The sequence below is a fragment of the Mauremys reevesii genome, linkage group 2 (assembly GCF_016161935.1).
Source record: "Mauremys reevesii isolate NIE-2019 linkage group 2, ASM1616193v1, whole genome shotgun sequence".
Taxonomy (NCBI): domain Eukaryota; kingdom Metazoa; phylum Chordata; order Testudines; family Geoemydidae; genus Mauremys; species Mauremys reevesii.
Genome location: NC_052624.1, coordinates 116,767,849 through 116,781,337, shown reverse-complemented (window position 1 = coordinate 116,781,337; position 13,489 = coordinate 116,767,849). Strand labels below are relative to the sequence as shown.

The 13,489-nt window shown below is 42.4% G+C and overlaps 1 protein-coding gene across 1 annotated transcript in view; it reads right to left on the bottom strand.

Moving 5' to 3' along the window:
* LOC120397507 (dynein heavy chain 5, axonemal-like) overlaps positions 1-13,489 on the bottom strand; it is a 289,224-nt gene that overhangs the window by 256,223 nt on the left and 19,512 nt on the right. Inside the window, exons 7-11 of the mRNA XM_039523452.1 lie at positions 12,589-12,777; positions 12,413-12,487; positions 11,518-11,607; positions 8,925-8,996; positions 685-786 (exon numbers count right to left, since the gene is read on the bottom strand). Coding sequence (XP_039379386.1) covers positions 685-786; positions 8,925-8,996; positions 11,518-11,607; positions 12,413-12,487; positions 12,589-12,777 — 528 coding nt within the window. The remainder of the gene's footprint in view (positions 1-684; positions 787-8,924; positions 8,997-11,517; positions 11,608-12,412; positions 12,488-12,588; positions 12,778-13,489) is intronic.

Here is a 13,489-nt window from a genome sequence, read left to right as displayed (position 1 = left end):
AGGGAGGCAAGACAACAGGAGTATGCGTGGATGAGGCAAAAGGAAAGAAGCAGCAGAGTGCAGATGTGGCGAAGTGGCCAGAATGTCCACGTCATTGGCTCTAATGAAACCGGGGGGGGGGGGGTGTCTCTGTTCCTACTAGAGACAAGGCCCAAGCTGCAAAATCTGAATATATTCAGATGTTGGGTTTTAATTTGGTCCCATCTCTAGTTTCAACAGACCAAATCAGAACCCCTGAACAGCGCCACAAAACCAGGAAACTTCCAGTAGGCTGGGGCTTGCAGGGTGTGCTAAAGTGCTGAAGACCTTCTAACTGTACACGTCTCTGGATTAAATCATGGGCCTAACTATGTTGCAACCAAGAGAAATTGACGCTTCTTTTTACTCCAGTTTACCCTAGCATCACACTCACTGTTATGCTCTTGCTTTATCATGCTTACTTTATTATGCTATTTTTAAGTCATGGTATTTTTAAATATGAACCATGAATATGAAATATGAATTTCTGACTCCCAGATAAAAATGTCAGGACCTGTGCATATCCTAATATAGACTCTTATATCATTCTCTGTTCCCTTTGATAGACACTTCTGTTTTAGTTCATCTGATTTACAACTGAGATAGAAACAGCTATTAGACATAACTCAAAATAGGTTTGTTAAGAAAAAGATACTGATAATTTACCTGCTGAGATTTAAGTGCTGGTACCATGACTTGGGCCAAGAAAATTTCCAGGCCCTGAAGGATATTTCCATTAGTACAATCAAACATTCCAAAATTCACCTCCTTTGGGGGGAAAAAATAGTTAGCAGAATGCATTTAAATGAAACTTCTGCAGTTTTGTGACCGAGTGAACTTCAGGCACATTTAAGAATGGATGTAAATAGACTACAACCTAAATTTTAGGAATGAGAAATTTCTTACCTAATAGTATTCTGTTAGCAGCTTCTCTCCATCATTCATCACTAATGTGTTCATGATCTCCACTATGGAATTTGGTGGCAGTTCACTGTTGTTGCTGGAGGCTCCAGGACTAAGACACACCCTTCAGCTCAAGTCACCAAAAGAGTTTTTCCAAAGACAGAGATGCTCCAGCAACCAATTGTTAGCATTAAGACAATAATTTGATATAATGTATTAAATAAACTTGTGATGGGGTATCTGCCCCACACTGGCAGAGAAGGGGTTAAAAGCAACCTACAGAGGCTGTGCAGGGAACAGTGATACAGGAGAGTTAAGTCATGAAGAGGATGCTGCAGTATTTGGACTGAGGCAGGTTTGCAGGCGGTGACAATGATGAGCGAGGCACCGCCAGGAGAGGGCACACTGGCTAGCAGTGCTAATCCCCGAGACAGCCAGCAGGAGGTGCCACAGTGGTGAGTGAAATCCATGATAAACCTTAAGAGAATTATATGTCTAAATCTTTCTGTACAGAAAAAAAGTATTCTTGTCTTTTACCACACTACTAGGATGCATTGAACTCAGAGAGAAGCTGCTGACAGAAATAAAACGATCAGGTAAGAAATTTCTCATTCTGGTGCATAGCTTTTCTCCTCATTCATCACTAATAGGAACTAGCAGGCAGTGATTCAAAGAAGTAATAGGGGAAAGATAAGCAGTGTTTTAATTATTATTATTATTATTATAGTAGAAATGCAGGCTGGAATGGACATTCCCCCACATATAAAGCAAGATCTTTGTACACAAAGGAGTTATGTAGGACCCAACCTAGTAGCACCTTCCTACCAAAGAATGCCTCTGCAGAGAAATGGAGACTTATTTTGCAACTCTTTCTCAGGTGAGGCTCGTACACTTCTTCTCCAATGCCCAAGGGATTTCTGCAAATACTTTCCCCGATGCCTAGCATGTCAACTGATGCAGGATTGTAACATCTTGCATGAAGCAACTTTGAGGCCCTAAGACCTTGACATTTTGGATCGAATGAGATGAATAGCAAACGAGCAATGCTCATGCATCAAGCCTATCAAATCAGCATCAAGGGTTAGAACAAAATGATGGGAGAACTATTTTGCAGGAATTGTGCAAAGAACTTACCATGGGCAGAATGCTTTAACCACCACCTTTTGCTCATGACAGCAACAACATGGTTCTTGTATAGATACAGGAATTAATTCCAAAATCTGCTTTTGGAGGTAATGGGGACTAGAAAGGCTAGTCATAGGCTTGTCTAATCTGTCATTCTGATTAATCGTGGCATTTTATGATACTCAAATGAAGAGTCTAATGTGCCTACCTACAGATCACTGCTAGGGCTGATACCCATGTTTCTATGGTGCTTGGTTGTAGGACTCCAACCAACCATTCTGGAGAAACTCTAGCATAGCTGAGATCACCAGAACTTTGTGACTAATATTGTATGTATAGTACGGCAGCATCTGGAGGCCAAGGCCCCATTTTGCTGAGCACAAACAAAGAGGCAGTCCCTATCCCAAAGAGCTTTCTGTTTTCCCTCACACCAGAAATGTAAATTTGAACAGATCAGTGAGTGAAATATCCCGGTTGTGTCTGGATACCAAACTGTATCTGAGGTTAATGGAGAATCCACGCTGAACTACACTTCTCTTCTGATGCCCAGGCTGTTAAGTGTAGATGGTCTAGATTAAGTTCCTGCTTAAGTTCCTGGTCTAGATGAAGAAGTTCCTGCTTCAAGAGGTTTGGCCTTTTCTGAAGTTACAGTGTGGTGTCCTTGGCTATTTAGTAAGTCCAAAGCATCTTCTAGGCCAGTAGAGGATGGGAAGAAGGACTAACTCTCCCTTTTCCTTCTTTTCTGTGTCCTTTATGTGAACTGTCTTGAAAGGTTGCAGATTCTTCTCTGCTCAGAAAACTATTTTCTGTGCCACAGAGAAGTCTGACCTCTGGTTACACTAAACGTTCATGCCTCAGTTATAAGCCAACCTCTAATGGAAAGTAGGTGATTTCTCTTCTCTTGAGGGCATTGTAATTGCCCACTGCATGGTTTCTTGCACCTTCTACTGATGCAGCTGATACAGGCCACTGTCACAGTCAACATATTGGACTCGATGGCCAACTGCTCTAATACCATATGAACAAGATGGGAGAGGTGTTGCTGTTCATACATGCCACTGATAGAGATGTCAAAGTGAACCATTTAGTTCATTCTCTGAGATTTTGGAAATTTGTCTGCCAAGTATGCTCCCGACCCTGGGAAGCTTGTGTCCAGAGTGAGTATGAAAGGGTCTAAAGTAAAAATTGGGTTGCCTTTCAGTGTGTTTGTACTTACCTACCCACAAAGGGATATTTAGATGTGATCTGAGAATGACACCTAATTTTGCACTGCATCAAGTGCATAGTTCCATGTCTTCAGAAGGAATTTCTGCAAGCACATTTTGAAAGATCCACTCAGGAATGAAGCTAACACAACACATGTGCAATCCTAGCCATTGGAAACAATTGGCTATGAATGACCACGGCCACGAAGTGACTGATGCAATGAAATTTTGGTTCTTTGCTAATCTCTACCATCGTGGTAAAATTATGGCCAGATCCTTGTCTGTTTTGACCCCTGTGAGCAACTCTCAGCATTGGGATCAAAATCTCTTCTTGATTTTGAAGAAGTGGTAGCTACAAATCCTTTCCAGCAGCTGCCCAGTAATGAATGGGTCTGTTTCTCAGGACAGGCTACAGATTGGTAAATTGTCTATACATGGAGTATAAGTGTGTAAATTGTGACCTGTCCCTTGCTGTGATTACTACCAACATGACCTTCTCAAGGCTCTAGGTGCAGAGGATGGATAAGAAGGAAGAGTCTTGTACAGGAATTGTGAATTCTCATACACAAATGCTCTTTATCTTTGTCATGCTGACAATTTTTTTTGTTTTGGAGGAAAATACATCCAGATTTCTTTGGAAACTTCTGCTCCTGACTTTTCCCTCTGCCAGCGGAAAAGTCTCTTTTTGGATACCATTGGAGTTGGTCGGATTGCTGTGCTGGCATTGATAACAAAGACTGAAGTCTCTGTGCACTCTCAGTTACTAATTTCTCTACTGTTTCCCCAAATGGTTCCTAACCTGTAAGTTTGGATTCAAAAGGTATCTGTTTAGGATGACTGATTGCTGTCCTGAGTGTAACATGGCTTCTTTGTACCCATCAAGTTGGAAACCATTGCACATCACAAATCACATCAAGGATTTGACCAGGACAGAACCTAAGATGTCTCACTCCAAGCCAGGTTCCTAATGCTAGATGATAAGACACTTGTTTACACCAAGTGGGCTTTCCTTACTGAATATATGAAAAACCTTTGCTCTGCAAAGCTTTAACTGAAGCTTTGAAATTGCTGTGCAATGTGGCATCAGTTTTATGGTCTATGGGCACGTTTGGAAGGAAGTCCCTTTCTGAGGGTGTGACTGTGTCTTTCACCTATAGAACTACAGCTTCACCAGTGTTAGGCTCCCCAGACTTACAACATTTCTTTGGTTTTATATGACTTTTAGTTTAACATTTGGTTTCAATCAGATGGCCTCATTTGGATGTTATGATGGGTCTCAAGGAGGCATCTATGTGAAACTGTGTATTTAATAATGCTTGAAAGGGAAGATGTTTCATTAATATTAATGAGTTCCTTGCAGGACACTGGCATCCTGTCTTGGAAGAGTACAGCCAGTTGTGTGGAGGCGGTTGGTGGTGCAACTGTGGTACTTCCCCTGGCTTTTTACAGAGGAGAGGTACTATGTTATTCAACATGACCTCGAAACCACCGAACCAAGGAAGAGTAATGGACCAAATACCGCAACTGGGGAAGTAGCTTGCTAGATATCTCTGGGAGCCTGAAAGGCTGCCTGCCTGCTCCCTCAGGCTGGCTAGCATGCAAATAAATACTGCAGGAACAACCTACTACTGCTCAGGGCTTTATTCAGTAAATCAGGATCATTTTGAACATAGGAAGGGATTTCTCATTTACCCCTCTATAATCCCATGATGGTGCACCTCTGTGGGAACAGAGTCTGCATGTGCCTCTGTTCTGGTCACACACCAGCTCAAATATGCCTTTTGCTTGTGGAGCCAGTCTGTGAAGCAGATGAGGGGTGGTCAGCAAGATAGAGACCTTTCCCTGCCTTTCAGACTCAGCCCTTTTCCTTGGCAGGGCAAGGGTTTATGGCTGATCACAAGGCACAAATCCCATTCCACTTCTGCCTGAACCCGAGCCCTTGTCTGTGACAGAGAGAGGATCCTTGGGTTGAGAGCCAGCCAGGCACAGTTCCAATTACGCAGCAGTCTGAGGCAGGGCTGCTCAAGAGGACCAGGCTTTTCTGCAAACCCAGACGTACGACGGGGGGCAAAGGGTGGTGAGCCTGATTCAGCTCACTGTGAGAGCCTGTATACAGGAGAAAAGCCCCAGAAAACACTCCTTCTGGAGGGAAGGCAAAGGAAAAGGGGTTTAACCCCTGATCTTCTCCTCACATGTTCATTTAAGGATACAAATTGCTGCCTTGGGAAGGACACAATTGTTTTTCCTTTTTGTGACCCAAAGTCTCTGGGGTTCGCAGCACTTATCCCTGAGTACCATGAGACTCCCTCAATTCACAGTGAGAGGAAGAGGAGCAGATTAGGAGCCCTGCTTCGTTCCTGAGTGAGTCAAGGACCCACTTCAGTATGTGGGGGAGAAACTTGGGTCCTTTCAGTGACATTTTCTCCCTCCAGCCAGGTCTGTTGCAGGACTTACCGAGGAAGCTGCCTCCTAGTGTCCTCTTTGTCCTTATATTCCCTGACCAAAAGCTCAGAGGTTGCCAATCAGGCGTTTTCATGTTGGAGTCCCGGTTCCTTGGGGCAGGATGGGGGCCTGACATTCCTGTCTGACTCTGCCATGCCTGAGTGGAGGCAGAGGAGTCCAGCAGGGAGGCACTGCAGTGCTGGATCCAGGTGGCTGAGACCATCACACTGGTCTTTACCCCACCCACGGGAGGAGGCAGAGGAAGGGAGGAAGATGATAAATCACTACTGCACAAAAATGAATAACAATGAAAATAAAATAAAATAGTTGGGAAAAACTAAACCACGAACTTGCTCTACTGCCAAAGGCAGAAAATCTGGTAGCCACAGATGAAGGAATGGCATAGTCCTGGAGTCTCCAGAAGCAACACTCGACCACTCCTGAAGTCCATAGGTGGGGGGGCATTAACCCATTAGTGATGAATGAGGAAAGAAGCTGTGCAACAGAATTCATCAGCTTTTACAAAAATAAATGTATCAATAGTTCGGAAGGGTATAGACTCAGACTCTCTTTTTTTATTTGTGTGTTAAATTTGTCATGTTTGGATTCCCTTTATAAAGCTATTTCAGTGTTTCCTGAAAATGACAATCCCTCCAAATGTCTTGAAAGATTTTAATTGTATTTTGCTGTATAGGGTAGGCATATGCTTTGGATTATATCTTGCTTTTAGTTTTAGGGAATATCTATTTTTAAATGTTTTTAAAGGTGCATCTATTCAATTTGGTGTTTGCATAATTTGGTTGTGCAGCTGAAAAGGAACTTGCATTGACAGTGAGTAGAGGAAAGCAAGGCTTGCAGTCAATTGTTAGTAACAACTGTGTTTGTGTGTTACCAAGACTTGATCCTGCAAACTTTTAAAACACAAGCATAGCTTTACTCACATTAGTAGGGTGACTACTCATGTGACTAAATTTAAACACATGCATAAGTGTTTGCAGGATTGGGGCACAGATGTTTAATGCACCCAGATTCAAGATGAGGGGTAAATTAAACAATCTAAAGTAAATAGTCACACCACCTTGTTTTAAAAGAAAAAATAAATCAATTAATTTTAAATTATCACAAAATACAAAAACAATTTAAAATTATTAAAGAAACAAAGCCACAATTTCACCTGTGTGCTAACTTAGGCCCTGGTTAAGCAAAATACTTAAGCATTTAAGCACAAAATTAAGTCCATTCCAATTCAGAAAAGCATTTAAAGTTAAGCAAATACTTAAGTTAAACACGAGTTTAATGATTTTTTTGACAGAGGGCCTTAGAGCCAGAAACGTGCTTCTGTTGAAATCGGGGAATGGAAGGGACACAATCTTGAGTTATGCTGAGCATCCTCAACTCCTTTTTCAAATTTCTGCTGAAAACGTCTCTCCCCCTCTTCTCTGTAATGGCGCTGTTATAGATATTTTATTAGATAAGGTGAAGGCAATCTAAGACATTTGCTGGTATTCATGTATATTTCTTGGCTTTTAGAAAGACTAAGTTCACTAGCTTCAGTAGCTACATCCCGCAGAGCTCTCTTTATTCCTGCATTCTACTGATTTGTTCCCATTTGGGGTCCTTCTGACTCGTGGATAAAGATTAAATGGGGCCTGGATACACCAAAACGTCATGTTCTCACATCATGGAACCACCTTCTCAGACTCCACTGACTCATTTATCCTCGTCTCTCTCAAAACACCTGTTCCTCCCTACCCCAGACAGGTCTATCTCATTGTTTCCTCCAAGTGCATTCCACAATATTGACCTCCTCACTCACCAATAAACTCAGTGTCTCACTGACTCACTGCTATGTTGAGTCCACTTAGACCAGGGGTGGGCAAACTACAGCCCGCAGGCCACATCTGGTGTGTCAGACCTTTTAATCCGGTCCTTGAGCTCCCACTGGGGAGCAGGGTCTGGGGCTTGGCCCCCTCCGTGTGTGCCATGGCTTCGCATGGCTCTTGAAAGCAGTGGCATGTCCCCCCCTCTGGCTGCTACACATAGGAGCAGCCAGGAGGCTCACACACTGCTCCCACCCCAAGAGCTGGCTCTGCAGCTCCCATTGGCTAGGAACTGCAGCCAGTGGGAGCTGCAGGGGTGGTGCCTGCACACGGGGCAGCAGCAGAGCCACCTAGCCACGCCTCCGTGCCTCCATGGAGGAGCAGGAGGGGAGACATGCCGCTGCTTCCAGAAGCTGCTTGAGGTAAGCACCACCCAAAGCCTGCACCCGAGCCCCTTCCGCATCCCAACCCCCTGCCCCAGCCCTGATCCCCCTCTTGCCCTCCAAACCCCTCGGTCCCAGCCCAGAGCACCCTCATACATCCCAAACCCCTCATCCCCAGCCCCACCGCAGAGTCTGCACCCCCAGCCGGAACCCTCACCCACCCCACCCCCCCGTGCCACAACCCCCTGCGCCAGCCCCGATCCCCCTCCCACCTTCTGAACCCCTCGGTCCCAGCCCGGAGCACCCTACTGCACCCCAAACCCCTCATCCCCAGTCCTGCCCCAAAGCCTGCACCCCAACCTCCTGCCCCAGCCCGGAGCCCCCTCCTGCACCCTGAATTCCTCATTTCTGGCCCTACCCCAGAGCCCACACCCCCTCCCACACCCCCACCCCCAATTTCGTGAGCATTCCTGGCCCACCATATAATTTCTATACCCAGATGTGGCCCTCAGGCCAAAAAGTTTGCTCACACCGGCTTAGACGACTGGGCCTGAATCCCAAGTATCCTTCCTTAATCCTCTGATTATGATTCTGGACTTAGGCCTCAGCCCACAACCCTTACTCATGTGATCAGCCCCATTTACTTTATTTGGGTTACTTGCATGAGTAAGAATTAGTCATATGAGTAAAGTCTACAGGTTTAAACATTTCTCTATTGAATTTTACATTTTCACTTCAGAAAATAAGGGAGTTTTACTCATACAATGGGTTATTACATCTTTTCTGATGTTCATCATAAATCCTGTGAATAGCTACCTGCATAATTATTCACGTCAGAACACTGCTAGGCTGTAAATATTTTTCCAGATCATAAAGGAACATCCTAACATATCCAAGTAGCCCTTTTCATGCAAATACTCCCTGCTGCTTTATCTGACTCCATTGTGACTAGTTGTGTGAGTAAAGGTTTGTAGGATCAAGTCCTAAATTTTTAGCAAGCTGTAAACATTATCTGATTTTTGCCTGACCTGAGAGATATTTGCTGTAGTTATTGCTTTATCTGTAGTCCTTAGAAAAAATGCACAAGTTCCTGTTAAGCCCTGTAAAAAAAGACAGATATAATACATACAAGTAAAAATAATATACTCAACAAATTGGAAAGAGACAAAAACTAAATTATGAAGAAAAATCAATTACTTGAAAATATTTAAGGAACTATTTACTGAGACTTCTGTACATTTCTAGGCAAATAACTGGTTCTCAAATATCAATCACTCAGCTTTGTTTCTAAGCTGGCATTAATTCACTGAGCATACTTGAGGAAATGTTCAATTTTCAAGCATTTCAAGTACCTTCATAGATTCATTGTATTTTTAGGCCAGAATGAACCATTTTGGAATATTCTTTCCTTCCATTTATTTAATTTTAAAAAATCCCTAAAAGTGTATTTTTTTCAATCCAAATACATTTTTAAATGTCTAACATCAGCTTTTTCCCTTCTGGTGGATTAGAACCATGGGCAAACTGAACTATCAGTTTCTCAGACAACACTCAGCTAAATTACAAGTATCTACAGCTAAATGAGCTTACAAATAAAATGAAAATCTTTAAATCTGAATAAAATTCTGTGCTCCATGTTTCTCTTTATTATTTATTTATATTACGGTATCACTTCAGAACTGCAATCAAAGATGAGATCCCAACTGTGCTAGACACCATACAGATATATGCAACTAGAGATGGTCAAAATAAAGTGAACACACTGTCACTTTAAGTCCCCCTTCCAGCTTCCCCCCACCCGCCCACATGGAAGTTTGCTCCTCCTGGTCCCAGCCCGGCCAGCCCCCGCCAGAGACCAAGTGGTGCAGGACCGCAGGCAGGGAGGGACTCAGCTCCACTCTGGGCAGCAAGCAGTGGGCCACACCGCCAGTGACCAGCCCCGGCCGCGCCGCTCTGGGCTCCCCAGGGCTGGGACAGAGCCGGAGCCCTCAGCTGGCCGGATGAGGCGCGAGGGAGGGAGGGCCAGGGGAGTGGGGGCGGGGAGAAGCCCGCCGGCCCAGTGCAGGGAAGGGACTGGAGAAGAGAGGAGTCCAGCCATCACCAGTCTGGGGAAGGTCAAGCCCCTTGTGGCGCCCCCGTGGCTACGGCGCCCTAAGGCCAGCCCTGTGGTTATGAAATCATCATCCATTAGGAAACTCCAACTAGTACAGAACACCTCAGTGCATCTCCTCAGCAATGTAGACCATCACACCTGTCCTTGGCTCTGTACCCTGGCTTCCCATAGAACGTTAAGCCAAGTTCAAGGTCTCTGTTCTTATCTTGAAGGCACTCAATGGCCAGGGCACAGCATATCTAAAAGATCACTAAAACTCCGGAACAAGGACCATGACTCGACTCCTTAGGCACAGCAGGACTTTCTGCAATAAGGTAAAGCTCACCTGTGCAAGAGACTGAGCTTTCATGGTTTTAGACTATGGAATGAACTCCCCCAGGAACTAACGATCATCACAAACCTCGCCACCGTGTGCTCCACGTGCAAGACACTCTTTTTTAACATGCCTTTTCTGAGGGCTTGTCTACACAAACACTTAGTTTGCAACAAGCCAGGGTGTCACAATAGCCTGCACGCACTACGTGATCATGTGGACCCTGCTGACAAAGTCACAGAGTTTACAGTCAGAGAGGACCATTACACCTTCTAGTCTGACCTCCTGTATATCACAGACCGCCAACATCACCCAGGACCTGCAGACTAAACTCAAAAATCGAAATGAGAGGCAAGTATTACAACCCACAAGAGATTACACAATTATGTGCCACAGACAGAGAATAGGAGGGACACCCCGGCTTGTTGCTTCTAGCATGTTGCAACCAACCTCAGAGTGAGAACTCATTTTCTCCCACATAAGATATAAATTAGAAGTGAGCTCCAGAGCTGTTGAACCTTGCCCCCTACCATCACAAGCAACCTCATCACACAACTGCATTCAAAAATTTGTCCAGCTGTCTATTAAAACTAATTAAGTTGTTTACCACCACAACTCCTATTCGGAGGTTAAGACCAAATGTCACTTAGTGCACTACTAGAAGATACTCAGATATAACAGTGATGGGGGAGGTATTCCCTATATATAATAGAACAGAATCAAAACTAAAAGTATTTTGTTGGAAAAATATACATAATTTTTATCCTTTAAAATATACATCCTCAAAAAATACGTACATTTTAAAGAACAAAAATTTCTTTTTATTATGGGATCTACCTCTAAACTAGAAATGACTGAACAGTGAAAAATATAATTCATGAATTACCAGCACTTGTTTAAAAAAGACTTCCAACATTTACAATACTATTAACAATGAATTATTTGACCAGCTCTCTTCCTGATAATGAGCTCTGAAATCTGTTAAACATCATTGCCTTCAAAGTCAGTTTTCCTGTAGAATTCTCATCTCGGTTTATAATCTGGTGGGAGAACTTGTAATTATGGAGACATAGGTATATCTAACAATTATATAAAGCTATTTTAACATTGCACAATATTTAGCCCTTACCAGTATACCATATTTTCCATCATGAAAGCATTCACAAATTTAATCTAAGGAATAAATGGATCATACCTCGGTAGAACCCATGGTAATAAATAACTTCTTCTGCAAAAGTGAACTTGGGGAAGACCCATCTGTCCTCAAAGGAACATTTGACTTTTGCTGCCAATTAAATTATAAATAAGATGTTACTAAAATAAAAATTCCATGGAAACTATTAATCATTATGTAATTCATCCTAATTAAATGTAGGAACTATAACTATAGTTTATTCTGAATCAGAGATGAATCCATAGCTCTAGACATAATTCTTGGCTCCGTTTTATCTGAATAACGAGGGCACAATCACTGCCTTCTGCAATTGGTTTAAAAGTTTCCCTCTCACAGAAAAACTCAGAGGAGGAAGAAAAAAAAAGTCAGAAAACTTAGTCTGCAATGTTTCATAGGCAAGCCTCCTTCATGAGAGCAGGTTGTTCAAAGCCACGTGGAAAGAGCAGAGAGCCCGCCCCTGCTCTTGAATCACTGCTTCCTTGTCACTAGAGCTGGGCATGGTTCAGATCAGAGGGGAAGAATGAAATAGTTGGTCCAATTCTCCTGTTTTCACAATTAGTTCCTCTAGTTTTTGAGTGCCTTATCATAGTGAACAGTTTACCATAGTAAACAGTCAATCCCTTTTTAAATCTTGATAACTTCCTCTTTTGGCCATTTCTGAGTCTTCTGTTTTCTACTGAGATTAAGAATAGTACCATACCATACCAAGAGGGCCTGCTCCTGTTCCCACTGAAGTCAATGGGGATTTTGCCAGTGACTTCAGAGGGAGCAGAATTAGATCTATGGTTTGTAAATACAAATGTATATATGAGAATGCTCTTTAAGATTTTCTGAGCTTTACAATAAATATGCAATTGCCTTTCAAAAATGTTTTAATCTAACTTTGCTATTTGCAACAGTAATGCTAGAAACATACCTGCCATGCATCTTGGTAAAAGAAAAGTAACTTTTTAAGTCCGTTCTCTGCAAAGAATTCTCCTACAAGTTGAAACTAAAACAAAATTACAGTGCTAGTTAATTATAAAATATTCTCAGAAAAATCTGATGTATGGCAATTTAGGAAATATTTCATAGATACAAAATAAATATTACCTTTTCATCAGAAATAACAGAATCCTCTACTTCCTGTTCATTTAAGCCTATTCCATCTGCTAATCTTAATATCAAATACTTGTGTCTGTCGTCTAACTGAGCTCTTCTCTCCTCCTTGGTGACTTTGGCCTGCTTGGCCAATTCTTTCTTAGCTTCACTGGATAGCACTACATTTTTCTTCCCATTTGGCTAGAAGAGAAAAATTTTTTAGAAAATATATTAGTTTTCAACACCCTTTTTTTCATTTAAAATTTAAGCAGCATATGCTGTTGCTTTTTAAGACAGTTTCAAAAATTATTTAAACAGGGAGATTTGATGGAAGGTACATTACTTGGCTTAGTAAAATGCTTTTTAACATATTTTAAATTTTTTTAAAGTTTTTATTTTACAGTAATGATACAAATAGTTGCATAGATTGATATCTACAATATTGTACAAGAAAATACCATTACAAAGTTAAATTAAAAAAAAGAGAGGAACATCAGTTCTAGGGAACTCTCCAAGGCAAAAATATTACACATTATAGGGCCAGTACAATTAAAACTACATATCTGCACCCCAGAAATAGAGGTGTACTAAGACCTAAATTCACAATAAAAACATATGTCAAAAACTGGACCTAATCCATAGATGCTGAACTCTGGGAATCCAGCTTCCAAACCTCTAAGTGTTTATTTCTCAGCTTTCAGTCCATGCCCATCTCTACTGTCAGCACTGTGAACTACCATTGCAAGAGTGTTACTCAACAGAAACAAACAAACAAACAAACAAACAGCTCCACCGCAAAACCACCATCAGCCTCACTCTCCTCTCTCACTGGAACATGTTTAACTGGGCTTTCGGACTGTAATAGAAATGGAAAGAAAAAAGCCCATACAGACAAAAGATTTTTAAACAATCT